This window comes from Pongo pygmaeus, chromosome 2 (assembly GCF_028885625.2).
Source record: "Pongo pygmaeus isolate AG05252 chromosome 2, NHGRI_mPonPyg2-v2.0_pri, whole genome shotgun sequence".
Lineage (NCBI taxonomy): Eukaryota > Metazoa > Chordata > Mammalia > Primates > Hominidae > Pongo > Pongo pygmaeus.
In genome coordinates, this window is record NC_085930.1 from 138,687,743 (window position 1) to 138,712,257 (window position 24,515).

The 24,515-nt window shown below is 47.8% G+C and overlaps 1 protein-coding gene across 2 annotated transcripts in view; it reads left to right on the top strand.

Annotated features, from left to right (window-relative positions):
• SH3BP5 (SH3 domain binding protein 5) overlaps positions 1-23,428 on the top strand; it is a 78,255-nt gene extending 54,827 nt beyond the window's left edge. For both annotated transcript variants that reach the window (XM_054483236.2, XM_063661296.1), the window contains 6 exons: positions 8,403-8,567; positions 15,970-16,100; positions 18,446-18,488; positions 19,198-19,417; positions 21,178-21,438; positions 21,988-23,428. In XM_054483236.2, coding sequence (XP_054339211.1) covers positions 8,403-8,567; positions 15,970-16,100; positions 18,446-18,488; positions 19,198-19,417; positions 21,178-21,438; positions 21,988-22,205 — 1,038 coding nt within the window. In that variant the 3' untranslated portion in view covers positions 22,206-23,428. The remainder of the gene's footprint in view (positions 1-8,402; positions 8,568-15,969; positions 16,101-18,445; positions 18,489-19,197; positions 19,418-21,177; positions 21,439-21,987) is intronic.
• The last annotated feature ends 1,087 nt before the right edge of the window (positions 23,429-24,515 follow it).

Consider the following 24,515-nt stretch of genomic DNA (forward strand, 5'->3'; position numbering starts at 1 on the left):
GTTTGTCCTGCCCATTCCTCCCTCACTGAGACCCCCCAGGGGTTATTGACCATGTTTTCAAAGGTTTTTGATCTTCCTTGGTTGGGTTGGAAAGGCTTCTGATGCTTTTCTTCATGAGCTTCTAGCCGGGGGAGGGGTTCTTTCCAGCAGTGCCTCTGACATTCACTGTAAAGAGGCAAGGACAAAACAGTATTAAGTTAAAAAGGACAGAGGCTTCCTATCAAGTGGTTGCCCCCATCCAGCAGGGGCCTTGCCCTGGGCCCTGTGGGGGTGAGATTCCTCCAGCGAAGCACGAGAGGTAGAAGCTGGCCCACCTGTCATTTGGCTGGCTCTTCCCTCTCCTCCGGGTTCTGCCACCCCGTCCCTGCAGGGTCACTGCTCACCTCACGCAGAGCCTGTTTCGCCCCGGGCTGGTATCTTTCCAACTTTCTCTAGAAGAAAGTGGGGCATTCCTTCCTCCCAATCCATGCCCAGGCATCCAGGGGGTTCCGGAAGCTTCTTTTGCTCCATCATTGCTTTGGCCAAGTGCTGGGGGGTGTATGCATACTGAGCCCAACCATTCCCAAGTAAATCCCAGAGTCCTTTTGGATTTTAAGTACTAAAGACATTTAGAAAGGGGAGTGGGGAAGGCAGTCGAAGGCCTGTGCCTCTAGGTGGGGAAATTTTGCCTGCCCCATGCCTCTCTGCATCTCATTCATCCTCCTGGCTCCCCTGTGAATGGGGTCCAAGTTGTTCCTCAGAGCAGGTGAGACTGTGTGGTGGGGGATAGGAGGCTAAGCTCAGGCAGGCATGAGGGCTTTCAGGATCAGCCTCTCTAGACCTCATTTTCGGGACTCTGGTTGTGGATGAGCTCAGCTCACAGCAGCAGGCCTTCTCCTTACTTCTCCTCTGCTCCTTGTTGGCGGTCTCTGCAAATCTTATACCCTCCAAACCTCCCTGCCCATCCCGACCTGTGTGACGGTGGCCACTGTGTCCTTGATTCGTGTGGAGAGCTGAGGCTGCGCTGCCTTGACTAGTACTTCTTTGTCAGGAGTTTGCAGCACCAGCAAGTGGTGTTTAATAGAAGTTTAGAATGAGGCCAGGTGTGGTGGCTCACCCCTGTAATCCCAACACTTTGGGAGGCCAAGGTGGGCGGATCACCTAAGGTCAGGAGTTCAGCCTGGCCAACATGGTGAAACCCCGTTATATCTACTAAAAAACCCCGTTTTGTATCTACTAAAAATACAAAAATTAGCTGGGCATGGTGGTGGGCACCTGTAATCCCAGCTACTCGGGGGGCTGAGGCAGGAGAATCATTTGAACCCAGGAGGTGGAGATTGCAGTGAGCCGAGATCGCACCATTGCATTCCAGCCTGGGTGGCAAGAGCAAAACTCCATCTCAAGAAAAAAAAAATTTAGAATGAAAGCTCTGGGTTAGGCCTGTAGGGTTATTTTGAGACTTAAATAATGTGCTATATCTATATACTATATAGTATATGTGTACTATATATGCTATATATTTTGAGACTTAAATGATGTACTATATTCAGAACATCTTATACACGTTATCTGATACAGAATAAACGCTAAAACAGTAACTGCTATGATTATTTTCTCCTTTGTAATCATCTGTATCCAGACCTATAGGTTTGTTAGTAGTCAGATACTAGGTTGGTCTGGTCTTGAGAGCTCTCTTCCTGACTTGGAGCTACCACCTGCTAGAGTATGACTTTGGGCAGCCACCTCCTTTGCAGTTGCTGGAGCTAACCACGGGCCTGTCAGCTGGACCCGCGTAAGGCTTCAGGACGGGGGCCACAGGCAGGAGGTAGCAATCCTGTGCACAGTTGGGTTTCTATCTTATCTTTGGTGCCCTAGCAGCTGTTCTTGCCATGTATTGCTGGCAGGGAGACTGTCCAGTTGTCCAGTGACTGTGTTAATGAGTTACTCCGGGGGTGGGTACACACTGCATGGTTAAGCTGAAATAGCTCCAGACTAGGGGTCAGGGGCTGTGGCTTCCTGGCTCTGGGGGCCACTAAACAGCTGTGTGACATCACTTATTCTGGGCTCTCCTTTGAAAAATGAGGGACTTGAACTGGGAGGTCTGTAAACTGCCCCCTGTCTTGGGCCTTTGTTGTAGCCAATGCAAATGTGCAGATGCTCTTGTTCCTCCCTGAGAGCCATTGTGGGCAACAGTGGAAGTTGAGTCAGAGGGGCATGACTGCAGCCTCAAGAATGCCAGCCTTCTCTACCCGCCACCTCCTTTGCCGATGACCCTTTGTGGAATGCTCAATACATTTCCACATTTCCAAGGGCTTCACAGTCACAGTTGGCCTGGGCCAGTGTCTAACGAAGGTCACTTATCACATTCATTCATGAGCAGCCTTTTTTTTTTCTGAGACAGAGTCTCACTTTGTTGCCCAGGCGGGAGTGCAGTGGCATGATCTCGGCTCACCGCAACCTCCACCTCCTGGGTTCAAGTGATTCTCCTGCCTCAGCCTCCCGAGTAGCTGGGAGTACAGGTGCCCACAACCATGCCCAGCTAATTTTTGTATTTAGGTAGAGGCGGGGTTTCACCATGTTGGCCAGGCTGGTCTGGAACTCCTGGCCTCAAGTGATCCACCTGCTTTGGCCTTCCAAAGTGCTGGGATTACAGGTGTGAGTTACCGCGCCCAGCCCATGAGGGGCCTTTTAAAATTCTCTCCATGGAGCTCTTCCCATGAAAGCTGTTAGTGTCTGTAAGTCATGAAGGTATTTAACATTTTTTCTGTGTTGCATCTTATACCTCAAACCAAGCTCTGCTAACATTTTCCTCTTTAGTGATATTATAAGCAGGGCCTCACTTCTTCCGCTGGCTCATTGGGTTTCTCTGCTGTGAGTGAATCACTGCATGAATCACTACACACACCACAGGACCTGAGAGCATAGAGCCCTATTCAAATAATATATTAAATACCAGGGCCTGGGGCCTTTATTACGATGTGAAGGTAAAATGTTATCGGTTGTACCAAAGATTTCTAGGTGTCATCTTTTGTGTGATGGTGAGAACCAGATAGCCAGCTCTCTCCAGGATTGTGAAATTGATTGGTTTCTGACTTTGGAAGTTCTGTGTTTTGTGATGACACTGAGAAGCAATGTCGCAGTTAAACTTTCCTCAGTTAGATAAGTGTGTAAACTCTTTGGTGCTTCCTGTCTTGGCCTGGCCTGCTGCCTGATACCCTCCTCCTTTGCAGAATCTTCCCTAGGAGACCTTTTGACAGCATGGTGCTTCCTCAGTGCACCAGAGGGAGAGATCTCTCTCTCTCTTCCCCTTCTTACAAGGGTCCCACCCTCAGGACCTCATCTAACCCTAATTACCTCCTGATAAGGTTTGGGTCTGTGCTCCCTCTCAAATCTCATGTCGAATTGTAATCAACGATGTTGGGAGGTGGGTCTTGGTGGGAGATGATTTAATCATGGAGGCTGTTTCTCATGAATGGTTTCGCACCACCTCCCCAGTACTGTTGTTTCGACAATGAGTTCTCATGAGATCTGGTTTAAAAGTGTGTAGTGACTGGGTGCGGTGGCTCACACCTGCAGTCCTGTAATCCCAGCACTTTGGGAGGCCGAGGCAAGTAGATCATCTGAGGTCAGGAGTTTGAGACCAGCTTGGCCAACATGGCGAAACCCTGTCTCTACTAAAAATACAAAAATTATTATTGGTGTCTTAGCAGCTACTCTTGCCATGTATTGCTGGCAGGGAGACTGTCCAATGGTGGTGGCATGGACCTATAGTCCCAGCTACTCAGGAGGCTGAGGCAGGAGAATTACTTGAACCTGGGAGGCAGAGGTAGCATTGAGCTGAGATTGCACCACTATACTCCAGCTTGGGCAATAGAGTGAGATTCAGTCTCAGACAAACAAACAACCAACAAACCAACAAACAAACAAAAAAAGTGTGTAGCACTTTCCCCCCACCCTGGACCCAAGTCCAGGCACTGTATGAGATGCCTTGCTCCCCCTTTGCCTTCTGCCATGATTGTAAGTATCCTGAGGCCTCCCCAGAAGCTGAGCAGATACCAGAATCAGGCTTCCTGTACAGCCTGCTGAACTGTGAGCCAATTAAACCTCTTTTCTTTATAAATTACGCAGTCTCAGGTATTTTTCTTTTTTTCTTTTTTTTTTTTTTTTGAGATGGAGTCTTGCTCTGTGTCACCCAGGCTAGAGTGCAATGGTGCGATCTTAGCTCACTGCAACCTCCGCCTCCTGGGTTCAGGTGATTCTCCTGCCTCAGCCTCCTGAGTAGCTGGGGACTATAGACTTCTGCCACCACACCCAGCTAATTTTTTTGTATTTTTAGTAGAGATGGTGTTTCACCATGTTGGGCAGGCTAGTCTTGAATTCCTGGCCTCAAGTGATCCACCTGCCTTGGCCTCCCAAAGTGCTGGGATTACAGGTGTGAGCCACCATGCCCGGCCCACAGGTATTTATAGCAGTACAAGAATGGACTAATATGGCTCCCAAAGGCCCCACTTCCTAATATAATCACATTAGGGGTTAGTGCTTCAATATGTAAATTTGGGTGGACACAAACATTCAGTCCATAACAGGAGCCTTCCTGGAAATCTCACTCAGTGTTCATTTACCTCTCATTAGCTGTCACTTACCAGGGGAACTAGTTGTAGCGAGGGCTGGGAAGTGAGGGTCTTTAGCTGAGATATTGCCTCCCCTTGAGACCACAATGAATAGAGAGAATAAACAGTGGGGCATGACAGGTGCCCAATGCTTACTTGAGTGAATGAACCTGTAAGTGCATGAATTATGGAGAGATGGCATCTGGTTTCTATGAGTTAAATATGGAATGAGGCCTCACATTAGTTGTACCTGTGATATGGCAAGGCAAACATGTATCTGATGTCACTGTACAGGAGAAGGAATCTTGCAGAAACTTCAGACACTTGTCTGGAATTTGACAGTGCATGTTCTTCTCAAAGGAAGCTTCAAATGGGCTTCCTCTTTTCCTTTGTAGAGATCTGGTTCTCTTATTTGGAACTCATCAGATGCATGGCAGAGGGTGTGAAGAGGTGCTGGGCCCGTGGTACAGCAGCCACCTTTCAGAAGGCCGTCAAGAGAGCATCTTTTCTTGCTTGAAGAAATAAGGGATTCATAACTGAAGCAGAGAGAACTGGGAGAAGAGAATTTACCCTTAAATGTTGCTGAATTGAAATATTAAAAAATTCCTAAAAAAGCAAATACAAATCCCATTTTAGGATCCTGTGGGATTCATCCTGTCTCCTGGAGTTGGTATGAAGCATATAGGTAGGAGAGGCCACCTATAGGTAGGGGGTGGAGTGGCTTTTAAGGTAACAGGTTCCCTCTGCTTCCTCTTGTTCCCAGCAGCTTGGCCAGCGGAGGCCCCGCAGGGCTGTCCTCACATGAAAGAACTAAGAACCACTAATGGGCCTGGAGACACGAGGTGGGGCCGGGGTTGGGGGGTGAGTTGGTCAGCTCTAGGGAGGGTGGGCATCCTTGTTCTCCTTGTGTAGCTGAGGCACACCTGAGTGGAAGTGGGCGACTGGTCCCAGGGCCACATGGTGAGTCCACAGCAGGGGCAGGTCCCTGGGCCACTTTGGTTGAAGGTTTAGCCTGGCATTCAGTCAAGGTCTTCACTGGAGTCCTTTTTAAAAATTTGATCTGAGGTATCATCAAATCTCCTACAGGCACTCTGTTTTGTAATATGTCTTTAGGGCCTCAAATCCTTCCTTCTGCCCCCCCACCTCATCAGCCCGTGTTTTCAAATCATTTGTGTCCTTAGTCCTTAGTTCAGGATCATCCTCCTTTAAGAGGCCTCCTTGGTTCTCTGTACTGGAAATAATTTCTCTTCACATTCCCTACTATACTTCCCTCCCTGATGTGGCACTCGCACATACAGCGTTGTATTACGGACTTCTAGTGTCCACTCCATGCTTGGTTCAGCTCTCCATCTGATTGGCATCGCCTGGAGGGCTGGGTCTGGGTCTGGTATGCAGTACACAATCACAGAGTGCTCGGGAAAGCTGTTCTTTGCCTTGGGGGCTGGCGTGCTCTGAGTCTCTGATTTTTTTGTTCCCCCTCCTTTAACCTTCATCACAAAGCGTCCTCAGCCTGTGGTTACTGAAGACTTCCTCGAAGTCATATAAGAATTGCTTGGGGAAGGGTGGGGTCCTTGTAGTTCCCCTCTTCCTGAGTCCCAGGGGCTGCCCTAGGGACATCCCACCAGGGTTTATGTAACTGACTTGGGGATGTGGTTAACCGAGGGAGGGTGGTGGGACGAGGGAGGGTGGTGGGACGCTGCAGAGGCGGGCTTGTGGCTTGTGCTCTGCTGGGGAATTCAAGGTGAGCCTGTAGAGTGGTGACTGTGATGTTTCAGTGCTGATTTCTCATGCAGTCACACAACTGCCATCACACGGCCCATCTTGGGGTAAAGGTATCTACTGTCCACAAGAAATAGAATTGGAATCACCTGTATAATTGTAAGTTTCCCTGTGGTCACAGTAAAAAAGGAAAGATGAGGAGAGATGAAATGGTGAAATTAATTTTTTTCTTTTTTGAGACAGAGTTTTGCTCTTGTCACCCAGGCTGGAGTACAATGGCGTGATCTTGGCTCACTGCAACCTCTACCTCCCAGGTTCAAACGATTCTTCTGCCTCAGCCTTCTGAGTAGCTGGGACTACAGGCTGTAGTAGTCCCAGCCTTCCGAGTAGCTGGGACTACAGGCCGGGTGTGTGCCACCACACCCGGCTAATTTTTGTATTTTTAGTAGAGATAGGGTTTTGCCATCTTGGCCAGGCTGGTCTCAAACTCCTGACCTTCTGATCCACCTGCCTCAGCCTCCCAAAGTGCTGGTATTACAGGTTTGAGCTACCGTGCCCAGCCTCTGTGAATTTAATTTTTAAATTGTATTTATTTAAGAAGCAGGGTCTCATTGTGTTACCCAGGTTGGAGTGCAGCGGCATAATCATATTTCACTGTAACCTCAAGCGGTCTCCTGCCTCAGGCTCCCGAGGAGCGGGGAATACAGCCATGTGCCACTATGCTCGGATAATTTTTTAATTTTTTCCAGAAGTGGGGTCTTGCTATGTTTCCCAAGCTGGTCTTGAATACCTGGCCTCAAGTGGTCCTCCTGCCTTGGCCCCCCAAAGTGCTGGAATAGAGGTGGGATCCATTGCACCCAACTGAAATTAATTTTAATAATATATTTTATTTAGTATATCCAAAATATTATTTCATCATGTAATAAAAATTATTGAGATATTTAACATTTTTTTTTTGTACTAAGTCTTTAAGATTAGGGATGTCTTACATTCAATTGGGATTAATCACTTTTTTTTTTTTTTAAGATGGAATCTCACTCTGTCGCCCAGGCTGGAGTGCAGTGATGCAATCTCGGCTCACTGCAGCCTCTGCCTCCTGAGTTCAAGTGATTCTTCTGCCTCAGCCTCCCAAGTAGCTGGGATTATAGGTGCCCACCACCACGCCCGGCTAATTTTTGTATTTTTAGTTGAGACGGGGTTTCACCATGTTGACCAGGCTGGTCTTTAATTCCTGACCTCAGGTGATCCGCCTGCCTCCCATAGTGCTGGGATTACAGGTGTGAGCCACTGCACCTGGCTGGGATTAATCACATTTTGAACAATCAGTAGATGCGTGTCGTGCGGGCAGCTCTAGACATGTGGTCAGCTACAGTTGGTATTGGTTCTCCCATACCAACTTTCAAGGAGCATCCTACCTGATGCTCCTTGAAAGCAGGGACTGTGTTGTGTTAATTAATTAGGTCCTTCTCTTTGCCTGCCTGGTGCCATACTTGGCCTGTTGCTGGTGTCAGTGGGTGTGAGTTGAGTGGGGGACTGTCTGGCGGAGTGACAGTGCTGGGCTGGAACTCATACTGGCCGGAGTCTGGCACAGCTCTGCTTCTAGTCAGCTGTGTGATCTCAGGAAAGGCTGTGTCCTCTCAGCTAAGGTCCCCCTTCTATAGAGTGAAGTCTTTGGACCATGATCTCCGGGGGCCTTCCTGGTTCTGACTTGCCATGAATTGAGCCACAGATCTGGGCAGGGAAGGTGACAGGCCTCGAGTGAGGCAGAGCTTCTGAGAAAGGCTGTGGGTTTGGCTGTACCTGTCCCACGATGGGCTGGTTTGCCATGTCAGATTCTGGCTGAGGGCTGACGTGTTTATCTCATCCATTGGGTCCAGAACTGTGGAAACTGTTTGCTCACTGATTTGGCACTCACTCCCCCATCAGGGGTCCATTGCCCTGTCTGGCATCTATGAGGACCTGTGGGTGCCGGGAGTGAAGAGGCAGAGATGAGCTTGTTCTGGTCCTTGGGATGCTTATTTTTTGAAAGGTAAAATGGACCGTGGGGAGCCCCTGCCATTTTCTGAGGCCTCATGAGGATTCTTTCTCACACAGGCTCAGCTGGAAGCTCAGAAAGCCACGCAGGACTTCCAGAGGGCCACGGAGGTGCTCCGCGCCGCCAAGGAGACCATCTCCCTGGCCGAGCAGCGGCTGCTGGAGGATGACAAGCGGCAGTTCGACTCCGCCTGGCAGGAGATGCTGAATCACGCCACTCAGAGGGTATGAGTCATGGCCGGGTGTGCTGTGGGGGTGTGCACGTGCATGTGCGCTGGCTTCCCCCGAGCGGAGGTAACAGACTCGACTCCCAGGCATGTTGCCTGAAAACACTCTGAAAATCACAGGTTGTCATCTCCATGTGGTCTCTTGGCTGTGCTTGGTACGAAGCCAGTGCTCCAGAATGAGTCACAGTGACTCTCTGTGACAGCGAGAGCTGCTCCTTCCCTTATGTCGCTTGAGGTTTGTCTGGTTTGGGTCATCCCCGGGGGATCTTGACTGGACTCAGGCTTCCAGAGGGACCAGATTTTCCAGGGTTTGTTCCCATGGAACCCCAGCATACTGGCTGGGTGTCTAATCTGTGATGGGGAGACCTTGATGAACAGCCCTACATGGGGGCTGCACTTCGGGTATGTGCTGTCAGAGGAAGGCAGGGGTCGTGGCAGATTAGACCAGAATCAGGTGTGTCCTTACGACAGGCCTTCTGGGCTGGGATTCAGGGAGTTGACAGGCACAGAGGAAGCGGACTGTGTGTGATCCTTACTCACAGCTTGGCTTGCTGGGTTTTATGTCATTATATTGGGTTCTTTACCGGCTCTCATGACCACCTCTCAGGCTGCGTTACTCAAGAGCCAGAAATGGTGTGCCTTAGTCTGTTCAGGCCAAGACAAAATACTAAACAAAATACCATAAACAGGGTAGTTTGTAAACAATAGAAATTTATTTTTCACAGCTCTGGAGGATGAAAAGTGCATTGGTAGGTAGGACATTGGTAGATTCAGTGTCTCATGAGGGCCTGTTTCTTGGTTCACAGATGACCATCTTTTCCATGTCCTAACACGGTGGAAGGGGTACATGAGCTTATGAGGTCACTAATCTCATTCATGAGGGTTCCACCCTCATTACCTCATCACTTCCCAAAGGCCCTACCTCCAGATATGCTCACACTGGGGATCAGTTTCAACATAAGAATTTTGGGAGGACACAAACGTTCAGACCATAGCAGCTAGGGACAGTTCTTGGCTCAGCAGTACTTGGTTACCCCTGCCTAACTCTATCGGGTTTCTTAGAAGTCACACAGAATATTCCTGGATACCTCTTTCCCCTTCCAGGCTTGGCTCCTGGGCTGCCCAGGCTCATGTTCCTGGTATCCCCCCGTACCAGCCTGGGTCCATTGTGCCCCTCTGCATTCTCTGTCTAGATCCCCAGTGCCTGGAAAACCAGTGTAGGGCTGGTTTGCTGCAGGGTGGGTGGGTGAGCTGACCTGTGGCTTCAGCAGCTCCAATAAGACCCTGGACAGAGCAGGTAGGGGGTTGCAAGAGGTCTTGGTGACTCCTTGAGAAAGCTGTCTGGGGGACTGGATTAGAAAAGTCAGCAGGTTAAGGCCAATAGGATTTCCCTTTTAAATGTCACCTGCCACAGTGGCTCAAGTCCTGGGGGATCTGATAATTAAAGATGGCCTTGCGCTTCCTTAAATAGAAAGCTTGGCACACAAATGACTTCAAGAGTCAAATCCGCGTTGACTTTATGCACCTCTCCCTGCAGTCAAAGCTGAGCTTGGCTTTGTGAGGCCTTGCGCCTCCTGCCCCCTAGTGGGTGTGATGAGCTTGGCTTTGTGAGGCCTTGCGCCTCCTGCCCCCTAGTGGGTGTGATGCTCACAGAGCTAGACATGGGCTAGAAAAAACTTTTCTGGGTCATCTCGAGAAAAATGGAAGGGGTGGCTGGAAATCTTGGAAGCTCACAAGCCAAAGCCCGATAGATATGAAAAGGACAAAATGTAAGGTAGCTTCTTCCAAGAAATTAGCTGAAGGGCCACTTTTCCTTTTTGCCCTTCTTCCACCCCAGCTGGAGACCCATGTCAGCCTATAAGCAAGCATTTCAGAAGTCATTTAATCTGTTCTTTAAAGGTAAACAAACCATGCTTCTGCTTTGTATATCTCTCATTTTTAAGTCCTAGGGCCCCAGTGGATAGTGGGTGGCCTCCCAAGGAGTGGCATCCCCAGACCTCCGCACTGTATAACTCAGGGCACCGTTCACACCACAGACTTTGGAAATAGTGCTTTTTGGAGTTGTGCAGTGCAAGACCTGTGGGGCTGTACAAGATGGCCCTGTACTCCTGAGGTCATGAGGGCTTCATAGGGCCCTGGGAGGGCCAGCTGGTATGTGCCTTCTCTGTGGCCACTGAAGGGAAGGGCCCATTTGGTTTTCTTGGGCTTGGGGGCAACCTCTGCAGATTGGCAGGTGTTCCGGGTCATACGCCAGGATTTCCACCTTTGAGCTGATGTTCCTCTTCCCAGATCCCTTCACAGTTGCATAGGCTGGAAATGCCTCTCATTGAACAGATGAGTTAAAAACAGACACCAGCAAGAGACAAAAGCCTGTGGCAAAGCTTTCCCCCATCACGTCCCTGTGCCACTCAGAAATTCAGCGTGCAGAGCAGGCTCTCCGAATGTAATGGATGATGCGAACATAATTCTTTCTCCAGGACACAAACTTGCATGGTTGGCTTTGAAACAGTGTCAAGTAACTGGGAACTCTCTGGACTTAGCATTTCCCCCAGTGGTGCTCATGTTGACCCCTCCTAGAGCCTCACGGGCCTGGCATGCTCAGCCAGCTGAAAGCTGCGTGATCAAAGGGCTAGAGAATGTCTCCTCCCATGTCTGCCTTCTGGGTACTCTAGGATGCTTGTTTCTTTAGAACAAGGGAGCTTCATCTCACCCTCTTCTTCCAAAGTATTACTTAAGGGTCTACTAAAAGAAAATTCCATGCTCAGAAAGGCCCAGGGCTGTCTTGAAGAAATGGCAGTGGCTTGGACTACACGATCCCTCCAGGCACAGCGGGACACTGGGGTTCCCACGTAACGTGCCCAAGATTATCTATGCAGCCCCTCACGCTTCCTGTGGTGACATCAGGCAGCCACACTTGGAGCCATGGCTGAAGCCAATATACTAGGAGGTGGCAGGAGCCTTGCTGTGCTCTGTTAGGCCGCATGCAGTGGCACAGACAGGGACAAAGGATCAGTTTTCTGCTCAGTGCTGGGGTTGACGAGGACTCTGGAAAATACAAGTAGCTTGTGGCAGAGCTGCCAACCTTGTAGTTGAACAGCCTTCCTTGGGGCACAGGGCCTGGGGTCCCTGCTGCTCCCCAGCTGGGGAGCTTGGGCAGCATAGGCCCCTTCAGCCTCAGCTGTTTTGGCACCGAAGTAGCCTTTAGGGGAAGGTGATAGCTTTTCATCCTCTGAGAGAGGGGGGCTGGCATCCTGGGAGGGAGAAATTGGCTTTTCTGATGTCTGCTGAAAGAGCTCAGACAGAGGAAGAAGGAAATGTGACTTGGAAATGCGAGGCACGAACTGTTTCTGAACTAGCCCCAGGTGGCTGCTGGAGAGGACACGACGCAGGCCAGCCCTTCTCCTGGTCCACAGTGTATATGAGCCAGGGATGGCAGGTGAGGAGCTGCTCATGACAGCCTCCCTGACGTTGGTGGGTGTGAACCGCCTCCCTTCCACACAGTGGGAAGAAGCGCCTTCTTAGGTCTCATTGCCCAAGGACGCAGTAAGAATCAGAAAAGAGTCTGAAACAGTCACAATGGAGATGCTGAGCAGACAGTGAGATTGCCTCCCTGGGCAAAGAGGCCCCTGACCGCAGCTCTGTGATGTTGGAAGAGATGTTGGGAGTGTAACTGAGGGTGCAAAGGCCTTGGAGACTGGGGAGTCGAGAAAGCTGTAACAGGAGGCTGAGGAGCTGTGCCTGGTGGATGTCTACTAAGCCGGTTGGGCCATTCTGCTGGTGTGGGACCCCGCGAAGAGGCTGGGCCAAACCAGACTGAAACACTCATTCAGTGCCCAGTGGTGCCCATGCAGGAAGGTGCCGGCTGTTTGCTGTCTTCTGTGGGCTGACATGAGCAGGGTCTGGGGCTGAGCAGTATCTCTGTGGTCCCTGGATCTTCAGCATCTGGCTGCTCCAGAGTATGGGGTGCAGTTCGCCACACCTACCCCTGAGCCACCCTCCTCCTTACTTATCCCACCACACCTGACCCACATCACTGCACACAGCTCATGCCTGATGCTAGGCTGTAGATAGAGGCGCTCCTTGATTACCTAGGAGACATAACCAAGGCGACATGCTTAGTGACCTTCTTCCTCAAGGCAGGAAGCTGAGGTATGTGGAGGTCTCTTCCAAGAGTTGGAGGGTTGTGTGTGTGTGTGTTTGTGTGTGTGTGTGTGTGACAGAGTCTCGCCCTGTTGCTCAGGCTGGAGTGCAGTGGCAGGATCTTGGCTCATTGCAACCTCCACCTCCCAGGTTCAAGCTTTTCTCCTGCCTCAGCCTCCTGAGGAACTGGGACTACAGGCACCCACCACCACACCCAGCTAATTTTTGTATTTTTAGTAGAGACATGGTTTCACCATGTTGGCCAGGTTGGTCTTGAACTCCTGACCTCAAGTGATCTGCCCGCCTTGGCCTCCCAAAGTGCTGGGATTACAGGCATGAGCCCCATTGCACCTGGCTGCGCTGGAGGTTTTGTATATAGATGAGAAGTGGGGAGATAGGGACAGGATGTGGTAGACGTGGCCTGGTGGGGCGAAGCAGGGGACAGTGATGTGCCGGCCACTTCTTCAGTTTTCACTGCCAGTATTGCCATGAGCTCGGAGCTTTCCGAGTGTTTTCCTGTAGAAAGCCTGTGCTTGTGCTTGCAGCCTAGAGGCCAAGACAGAATGAGGGCCTGTGTGCAGATGGTGAGAATCCTGCTTCTTACAGGGGACTCTGTACAGGAGCCTCAAATTACAGGTTCTACAAGTCTATTGAAAATGCATTCTGACAGCTCCTTAAAGGTAAACCTTTAATTGGATCCTTTTGTAATAAAACAGTCACCCCCAACATGTTGTCTTTGATGAACCTGAAGGCTTGAGTTTTCATAAAGGTTATACCAGTAAATCCTTAAAGCTTAAGATTTACTGCTGTTTCCCCAAGTATTAAGCATGAGATATTTTCAATGCATTTTGTTTCCTTGTGAAACATCTGGTTTTGGAAGCAAAGGGAAAGGATTCTCTTAGCCCTTTGGTCTTGGTTGAGAAGTCATGTGAGCAAGCATGTCACCTCATGCCAGCTTAGCTCAGTTCTCTCCTATTTTTCTTCTCTGATTTTGTTGTTTTTAAAAATTATCTGAAGCACTGAAGCCTTTGTTAAAAGATATTTTTAAGAAGGTAAAAGCATAATTGGGATACAAATATAAAATGTTCTCGTGTCAAATATTTTATTTCTCATTAAATAAGGAGGGATCTAACAGCGATGTTAGAATTCTTGAATTCAAAAAATACAAACTCATAGAAAACCAAGAATGCCTCAATGAATTACCAACAGATACAAAATAGACTATTACAGGGCAGTCAGTCATCCACTGCATCTGGGACACAGTTCATCTTCATTTCTCTGGAAAAAAAAAAACATTTGTATTAGTGTCAGTTTTCTACAACTTACAGGGTTGTAAAACAGCTTCAAGACAAAGTCAGAGATAGCCTGGAAGGGTGCCCTAGACAGGACACCCTGTAATTTTTAATACCCGTATAAAAGTCTTTCATAATTTTTCATGGTACCTTTAAAAATCCTTATCGTAAGTAATAAGTAAACTATCCTAGGGCTGATTGTGGCTGTTGACTGGAGGAGATGGTAGAACATTGGCAACCTTCCTCTGTGGCCTTCTCTTTTAACTGTGAACTAAAGACATGGTGGTACCTCCCTAAAATTGTTCTATGGGGTCTGAGAGAGCTGACTAGTGACCATGAGCCCTCTGGGCTCCTCTCGGATGCTCCCCAGGGAATACAGAATTAGAGAATAACCCTTTAGCCTAACCTCTACTGTCTCTCCCGTTTATTTTATAACACTGTGAGTGGTAGGCAGAAGACAGGGAAAGAAATCGCAAGCTGCTTATGTGGCCTGAACTGCAGTTTGTTTCCCTCCTCTTTCTTCAAGGCAGGCCTTGTTCTGATGCTTTTCTGTAGGTAAAGCAAGGAGAGAATTAACATTGCCCATGTCTCTGGGACTGGGCCTGTGAGCTGCTTTTGTTTTTTGGCCGTTGAGGGCCCTTGAGTATTGGTTTTGTAACTTATTTTTTTCAACAGACTTAACAAAGTGTTCCCACCAGAACTCTGACTCGTCTTCTGCTCACAAATGTTTGTGTACCTCAAAATCTTGGGTTTTAATTTAATTGCTTAAATGTAAAGTTTGCCCCTTCTGGATCCTGAGTTCTTCTGTGCACAGCCAACTAGTTCAGAATATTTGCGAAAGGACCAAACAACGGAAGTCATGGCTGCTTTTCTGGCTTGACTGCCATCGTGCCTGGCACGATGCCTAGTTCTTGATTTTGGTGGTCTCCCCATTAGGTTCCCCGTCTCTTAGGTTCCCACTGCTGCTGTTTGGCCATTTGCCTGCCCATCAGGCCTCTGCCCCAAGGTGTGAACAGGAGGAGCTCTAGGTGGCTACTTAGATCGAGGAACCTGAGAAGTGGACAGCTGTTGAATCAGAAAATAGTTCAAAATTTTCCGATTTTTGTTTTTCCATTTTCTTTCTCAGTCATTGCCACAGCCAATTAGCTATTTAATCTTTCCTCACAAGACTTTTTCAAAATAGATCAATAGGAAAAGAAAACCACTGTTGGGGAGTTGGTTTATTCTTAGTCTGACCACTAATTTGCTTAAATATATATCTAGATATAGATATCGATATCTATATATACATATATATTTTGAGATGGAGTCTTGCTGTGCCATCCAGGATGGAGTGCAGTGGCGTGATCTCGGCTTACTGCAACCTTCATCTCCTGGGTTCAGGTGATTCTCCTGCCTCAGCCTTTCAAGTAGCTGGGACTACAGGCATGCGCCACCATGCCCGGCAAATTTTTGTATTTTTAGTAGAGACGGGGTTTTGCCATGTTGGCCAGGCTGGTCTCAAACTCCTGACCTTAGGCGATCCACTCACCTCAGCCTCCCAAAGGGCTGTGATTATAGGTGTGAGCCACCACGCCCGGCCCAAAGAGTATTTTTATTTTTGAGAGAGTCTCACTCTGTTGCCCAGGCTGGAGTGCAGTGGCGCGATCTTGGCTCACTGCAACCTCCGCCTCCGGGTTCAAGTGATTCTCCTGCCTTAGCCTCCTGAGTAGCTGGGACTACAGGAGCACACCACCAGGCCCGGCTGATTTTTGTATTTTTTTAGTAGTGACAGGTTTCACCATGTTGGCTAGGATGGTCCCGATCTCCTGACCTCGTGATCCACCCACTTTGGCCTCCCAAAGTGCTGGGATTACACACGTGTCACCACGCCTGGGCAAAGAATATTTTTTGAAAAATAATATAAGTAATACTCCAAGCAGGGGCTGTTCTGGGCTGGACTGGGCTGAACTCTGCTGTCATTTCAAGGTCATGGAGGCGGAACAGACCAAGACCAGGAGCGAGCTGGTGCATAAGGAGACGGCAGCCAGGTACAATGCCGCCATGGGCCGCATGCGACAGCTGGAGAAGAAACTCAAGAGAGCCATCAACAAGTCCAAGTAAGTCTGGGCACGGCCTTCCCTGGGGCCGTGCGGCTGTCCTAGTCTGCATCTTCTCAGCCTTTTGTATGACACGCACTCAAGGACCACCCTGAGTAGTCCTTTGATGTAGACCCTGGGGCCTCACCAGAGCCCCCCTGCTCAGGCTCTCTTGCCCCTTAATATTCTATGACCCCCAGAGGCAGAGGATGCTAAGGGGTGGGCTGCTCTAGATATGACTGAGTTAGGAAACACAGAAAAAGGAATTTCAAAGGCACATTATTAAATGGCCCATTGGCTGGGATTTGGTAAATTCACGCTGTACTCTGGGATCTGTGGCTGACAGTGTGGACAAGGCCCTATCCCTCAATTTATCTGTCAGTGTAATAGGGATGAGTTGTGTTCACAATACATGTTTCCTGTGATCAAGAGCTGATAAAATGCTGTAAGACTGGCTTTAGTAGTTTTTTTTTTTTCTCCAATCTCTTCTTACTACAGCCCTGTATATTTTTATACAATATTGATAATGGTGGGCAGGCACAACTGTGTACCCTCTCTTGGGGACAAGCTCCCTGCTTCATTCCCAATTGCTGGGCCTCCTAGCAAAAGGAGGACTTATGATGACCTAGACTTAACAGCCAAAGATATACCCAGAGCAGGCTGTGCAGGGCTACTGAAGGCCTGTTCTCCAGGTGTGGTCACAGCCCCAGCCAGGAGGGGCTGGGCAGTTGGAAGCTTGGCAGATGCCCAGTCCTCATGGAAGTGAGGGAAAGGTGACAATTCAGTGAGGAAGAGGATCTGCAAGAAGAGTTTGGTCCTCCTAGGCTCTGTACTACCCCCCAGTACCTTCACCCAGGCTTGACTTTTCTTTAGTTTCTGCTCACACTCTTCCAACATACATAGGTACACATACGTGCAGAGGAACAGCATTTAACCATTTACTACTGCACTTAATTGACTAGTGTATTTTTGTTTTGGTTTGGTTTTTGGTGTGTCAGGGGTGATCTCCTGAGAGCTAAGTAATAGACGTGTATATGGCATTTTTCTGCAGGGGAGGCAGGAGGTGGTGAGGGTTGTTGTAGGACCTGTGCCTGCTCTGGGCAAGCCCAGGCATCATCCACATGGCAACACCCAAGGAGGCCGAGCAGCAGCCTTTGATGCTGCTTCCTTTGGTGTGAATATGGTGGGTCTTTTCTCAAAAGACCCAGAACTCCCACTGCACACACATCACATACTCATCCATTAACCTGTTTAAGAAAATAAGTCTTGTGATTGTACTTTGCCAACCTTTTCAGACTCCGAGAAGAGTACAGGGATAGATCGTAGTCTTGGGTGGCTCCTGTCTGCCCAAAGGTTAAAATGTACATCTGTGCATCCCACAGAGTGGCTTCCAGGCCACCTCCATGCCCACCCTGCCTCTCCAGCCACACTCCCTTGCATGGATGCTTATGTTCCTTTTGCTGGGACATCTTCCCTGTGCCCTCTGATGCCCATTCATACACATACGCTTCACCTTGTGCTCCTTTTGGTCACACGAGAGCTTATACACCTCACTCTTTCCCCAAGTTTCAGGATTTTCATATCCACCAATGGCAGTCCTGTGTCCTTGTCATCCATCTGGATCCTCAGGATGCAGGACTTGAGAGCTTCATGGAGGGTGAACAGCTCAAGAATAAAGCAGTGATCTACTCTTAATGTTCAGGCACCAAAGTTCCTAAAAAAGAGCCAAGCTCTTTCGGCTGACCCAGAACCAAGGGAACTGCTAGGATGCCGGCATTTCTTGTGCCCATTATGTGGCTGAGTCGGCCAACTAATAACTCCAGTCTTTGGACAAGGTTTGGGAGGACCAACCTGAGACCCCCTCCTAGTGGTGGCCTTGCTGTGCTGTGAGGGAGGAGTGGTGCTTCTCTCTCTTCCCCAGTTGACTTCAGTAGAGGAAGAGGTTTAAGCAGCCCCTTCTCCAGCCTCATCTGCTCTTCATCCCTGGGGAGCCAACTTCATTAGAAGAGCAGATCCAGACCACCCTTACTGCTGGGTATAACCTGTGAGGCTCTGAACAGCCTTCCCACAAAGGAGGAACATGAGCTAGATTGCAGAGTCCCCAAGATATGTGTGTGTGGGTTCCCTATGTCTTGAGATGGGCCTCCTGTTAATATAGCCCTGGGTGAGCCCAGTCATTCCATCTGGTGTCTGTCAGTCTCCAGAGCTAGGAGCATCACTCACATGTCATGGCCTCGTTAAGAGTTTACTAAATATTGGAAGGACGACCTGGCCAGTGGTAGCTGATGCCTCTTGTTCATCTTGTGGAGTTGATTGTGGTCACTATATTATATTACTCTGATGGCTTTCCTTCCTGTCTTCTGCAGGCCTTATTTTGAACTCAAGGCAAAGTACTACGTGCAGCTCGAGGTATGTGTAGCTTTGGGCTTCGTCACTGATGAGATTTTTCTGCACTCAAAGCTTCACTTTTCTGGGTTAGCAGAATATCACATGGGCCACTTGCTATAGGGGAAAGTGGAGAGAGAGGCTTTACTGAGTTTTCAGACCTCAAAATTGTCTCGGTTGGGTCTTCAGTGGTCTCTGAACCTCTGTAACTGCCGTTCAGTCACTTTCTCTGTTGTACTAGGCCAGTGGTTCTCACAGCGTGCTCTTAGGACCAGCAGCATCAGCATCACCTGGAGACCTGATAGACCAGGTCCCACTCTAGACCGACTGAATTAGAAACTCTGAGGTTGGAGTCTAGTGAGCTGAGTCTTAACACCCAAGGGGATTTTGATGCAAGCTCAAGTTTGAGAACCACTGTACTGGGAACCAGATGTCTAGACTGTGGGACTTTGGTGTGTCTGATGCCCATTTTTGCTTCCCTGATGGGGTTTATTCCACCAGTGAGAGTTTTTGGATATTAGAGGTTGTCACCTGGATGGGATCTGGGGATGGTGGTGGCTGATTTTGTCTGGTGAATGAATAGCAGTTATAATGGTAATCAGGTCTTCGGTCATGTCTTGGAAAATTCCTTGAAGTAGAATGATGGGCAGAAAATGTACTTGAACCTGTCATTCAGAAAGCATCTTAAGGCTAGCAGGGTAGTCTTCACTTAGTCTCCTGTTCTCTTGACCAGCAACTGAAAAAGACTGTGGACGACCTGCAGGCCAAACTGACCCTGGCAAAAGGCGAATATAAGATGGCCCTGAAGAACCTGGAGATGATCTCAGATGAGATCCACGAGCGGCGGCGCTCCAGTGCCATGGGGCCTCGGGGATGCGGTGTTGGTGCTGAGGGCAGCAGCACATCTGTGGAGGATCTGCCAGGGAGCAAACCTGAGCCTGATGCCATTTCTGGTAAGTCAGGGGCTCCACTGGGTACGTGGGGAGATATCAGACTGTGTGATTTGTTTCCCAAGGTCCTCACTTTCTCTGGCCATCAGTGAAAGGTCTCAGAGTTGGGCAGGCCTGAGGGCTGTTTCTGGTGGGTTCCCATGTTTTATGGAACACTGTGTTCATTAAGATGGTACTAAGTGTTCCTCAAAGTCAGGATTCTGTGGTCAAATAAATTGGGAAAATGTTACACCTTCACTCCTCTTTGAGAGTCAAAGTATACATTAGAACATTCAAGGCTGAGAAGTCCTGCAGGAAAGAAGAGCTGTAATCAGATTTGTTTCAAATCTACCTTTACATCATTACTAGTGCATGTTGTGGGCAAGGGCCTAACTTTGTACTTCAGTTTCTTCACCTGTTAAACGGGGAGTATGATGCTATCTACTGTATATTATCCGTTGTGTAGGGTGGTGGTTCAGATTACATGAATCAACCCCTGACACCCAAGAAGCACTCAGCAAATGGTGGCTCTTACTGACATCTGACCATAGAGACCTCTTTTCTCAGGGCCACCCCCTGGAAAACTGATAGAAGTTTGAATTGGTTTCTGTCATGCTCATCAAGAAAACCCACCCAACACTGTCTTTGCATACTTCCTTTCTTTTCCATCAAGAAAACCCACCCAACACTGTCTTTGCATACTTCCTTTCTTTTCCTTACCTGTGCAATAATCCCTGTCAGCTCTTTCCCAAGCTCCTTCCTCAGGAGTTAATTCCTTCAACAAATATTTAAGTACTAGGTTCAAGGTAAAAGAAAACTATCATTTGAACAACTACTATGTATGAGGTACTTTAATATATACATCATCTCAAACCCTGCATGGAGAGGATCATGAAGCTTACAGAGGTAAAGTAACTTGACCAAGGTCACACAGCAAGTAGTGGAGTTAGGGATTCAATTCAGGTCTGAGCCCATTTTCTGTCCCCAACATTACAGTATTTATCATTTATAAGAAACCTTTATGGAATGCTACAAGGCTGTTTTTAAAGAGAAGAGGGGGAAGAGTGGAGTAGGAAAGTTCTAATAAGGAGTGGGATTGTGGGCAGGCTGAGGGAAAACCGCTAAAGGCCAAAGAGGCTTTGAAGCCATGGGAATAACATGTGTCTGGGCCTTGTTATTTTGGTCTACCAAATAATGTGGCTACAGAGCATTGTAAAGGATTTCTGTTCTTTTGCAGCAAATGGTGATGTGGGTAGCCTTTGAGTGTGTTCTTTATGAGATCAGAAGTTACCTGGAAGATAACAAAGGTCCCAACAGATACTCCATGCTGGCCTGTTTCTTCTAGCAGCTCTTGCTTCTATTGCCCTAAGAAAGAAGCCTGAGTCCAGCTGGCTTTGTTTGGGATGTGTTACAGAGGACTAGAACCTCTTCCTGTGCACATGAGGATCTATTTGGGGGACTGAGGTGGAGTAAAGGTCCTAATTTGTGGCTGAATTAATCTTCCATTTTAAGGTGGTGTCTGGTGACACTGATTTCTTGGTAGGGTTATAAGGTTATTGGAAGGGCGCTTAATATCCATGGGATCCAGCTGCCAGCTGCTTCCCTTCCAGCTGCTTTAGAGGCTGGTCATCCAGGCTTGGGAAGTCACATTCCTTCATTAGGCACTCACAGAGGTAGAGATTCTGCAGTCCCCATGCTGTGTCTAGCTGCCTTCCAGCAGCAAGCACTTGTGGTGTTTGAGGAGGTGACAGAACCCATGTGACTGGTGTTCTCTCTCAACTTAGTGGCCTCGGAGGCCTTTGAAGATGACAGCTGTAGCAACTTTGTGTCTGAAGATGACTCGGAAACCCAGTCTGTGTCCAGCTTTAGTTCAGGACCAACAAGCCCGTCTGAGATGCCTGACCAGTTCCCTGCGGTTGTGAGGCCTGGCAGCCTGGATCTGCCCAGCCCTGTGTCCCTGTCAGAGTTTGGGATGATGTTCCCAGTGTTGGGCCCTCGAAGTGAATGCAGCGGGGCCTCCTCCCCTGAATGTGAAGTAGAACGAGGTGAGTAGCGGCCTTCTCACCCCGTCCCAGATGCCACAATGCCTCTGTAGCCTGACTGTTGTGCCGTTCCGTACCTCTGCCAGGTCTCAGGGCCCCCATGCTGCATTACCAGGTCTCTGTGGTTGTGCTGTCAGTATTGATCACTGAGGTTGTTTCCAAGTGCTGTTCTGGGGGTGCTCCTGGCTCCACTCAGCTTCTATAAAGTAGAGCTTAGGTCCTATGTCTCACATCAGAACAGTCTCCTTGGCAAGCACACAGTAGAGAGGTTTGTTTCTCAGCTATAAAGTGAATATGGCAAATTTCATTTCTATAGCTAAGGAATATATAAAACATCACAAGGAATAAAAGCAGTAAATGATTATGTACTAAGAACCTCTCTGATAGGCACGGTAGGCAACAGTGGGAATTCTACAGGGCTGAGTTAGCTGATTGGTTTGAGCTCAAGTGACTTAGAATTGTCAGTACTCACTTTTGATAATCTTTGTATTTCTATAGGAGACAGGGCAGAATTGTCAATACTCACTTTTGATAATCCTTGTATTTCTATAGGAGACAGGGCAGAAGGGGCAGAGAATAAAACAAGTGACAAAGCCAACAACAACCGGGGCCTCAGCAATAGCAGTGGCAGTGGTGGCAGCAGTAAGAGCCAAAGCAGCATCTCCCCTGAGGGCCAGGCCTTGGAGAACCGGATGAAGCAGCTCTCCCTACAGTGCTCAAAGGGAAGAGATGGAATTATTGCTGACATAAAAATGGTGCAGATTGGCTGATTCATCTTGGGCCCTGGCCCATGTGCATATCAACATTTATACATGGAACTGGAGAACATTGTGCCAATAATCATTTAATATATGCCAAATCTTACACGTCTACTCTGAACTGCTCTAATGAAGTTTCAGTGACCTTGAGGGCTAAAGATTGTTCTTCTGGGTAAGAGCTCTTGGGCTGGTTTTTCAGAGCAGAGTTGTTGTTGCGGGTAGACTGTGACCAGGTTCACAGCCTTTGTGGAACATTCCGTATAACGGCATTGTGGAAGCAATAACTAGTTCCTATGAAAGAACAGAGCTGGGAAGATGGCTGGGAAGCCAGGCCAAAGTGGGGGCAACAACTTGCTTCTCTTTCTCTTCTCACCCTCAATGTGTATGGGAAAATGGAGATGTCCTCTCCACTTTATCCCACGATATCTAAATGAAAAAGAAAACCCACACACAAAGCAAAAACTCAAGTATTAAGAGCACATATTTTTGACCCAGTGGAGGCTTAAAAAAAAAAATCCAAGAACACAATTCATTTTCACCACCTCTGGTGTTCAGAGGGGGCTTTTAAAAAAGCGTGTATGCTGGGATACCCATTAAAACCATTTTCTAGAAGGCTACCATGAGCTGCACTTTTTGGGGTGGGAAAGGTGAATGCCAGTGGGGATGCGGGGGGATGAGGGTAGGAGGGACTTACAGAAGGGGATTTGTGGCTGTCGGGGAGAAGGTTCTACAGCATTAGCCTTATCCTGCCAGCCAAGGGGATTTATTCTAAGAGAAGTGCATGTGAAGAATGGTTGCCACTGTTATTAGATTGACAAGATGTTAATTTCTCTGTAGGTTGTAACTTTAAAAATAAATGAAATTATTTAAGGGTTATGCTGCACTAGTATTCCTTAGAGGAAACTGTTCTTTAAAGTTAGGAAAGGGAGTAGGCAGGCATGTGTTGGCAAAGGCTGTTAATAGTAAAGTGTTAAGACTGCTTTTCTTTAATGTTTTCATGGTAATGCATATTTAGAGCACTGTATTTTTGTCTTGTTAAGAAAATTTAGCATTTCTAAAAGAAAAAAGCAGCCCTCTTTCAAACTGTTAATTCTGTCACAGCCTGTATATTTTAGTCATTTGTAAATCTCTTCATACAATAGTGACTTCTTTTTTGACTGATACAGTATCTTAATTACAAGGTTATTTTGTACTTGTCTTAATACACTGAGTGTAATAAAAACGGCTTGAGAAAAGTTTCTCCTTTCTGTGACTTCAAATAAGAACTCCCAGTATTGCCTAAATCTTCTAGGCAACCCTTTTTCCATAAGGAAGAGCATGGAGTGCTGTGGTCACCAGTAATCATTTTCAATTGAGGTCATGAACAGTAATAATTTAATCCTTGATTACCAAGGTTTGAATTCTACTTTTGCTGTTGCTAAGGCTGTGGGCAATGAGGAGACACAGTGGCAGATATAGATAAATAAAATAAAGACGAGGTGGTGACGCTGGAGGAGTGGGCCTCGGCTGCATACTGCAGTCTCCCAGGAAGCTTAAGTGTTGCTGTCAGTTCTCATCCCCAGAGAATTATTTAATTAACTGGGGGGTACACTGGGGCATCAGATTTTTAAAAGCTCCCCGAGGGAATTCAAATGTGCATTCAGAGTTGAGAATCAGATGGATTCTTTCTTTTGTGGAAATGTTATAATGTTGGACTCTTAATCTGCATTTCATTATTAAAGCATGCTGTGAAGAAAAAGTTCTTGGTTGGCCAATCATGAGGTTTAAGTTTCAGAAATAACCCTTTGCAGTATCAAACAGGTGTTTTACCTAGTAGTTAATATTTCATCTAGGAAAGTTCATAGAAGTCCCTTGTGCTATTTAAGAACATTAAACAGCCGGCTGGGCCCAAGGGCTCATGCCTGTAATCCCAGCACTTTGGGAGGCCAAGGCTGGTGGATCACTTGAGCCCAGGAGTTCGAGACCAGCCTGGGCAACATAGTGAAACCCAGTCTCTACCAAAAATACAAAAATTGGCCAGTCTTGTAATTTGGGTCTCAAACAAGAACACTTAACAGCATACCTGAATTTGACTAGTGACCTTCAGGGTTCATTCAGTTCTCATAAAATCTCCTTACACCCTTTTACCTGTAGTAAAGACACTGAGACTTGCTTGACTTACCATTAGCAAAAACTTCCCTGCAATTGAGGCAATTCTTTTTCCTCCTAGAAAAAACACCATCTGGAAAATAGCCCAAGCTAGGATAAAGTTTTTATAGCAGAGTCAAGTTATACAGTCTAATAACTAGAAATTTCTAAGTACTTCTTGTAGAGAATGAAAGT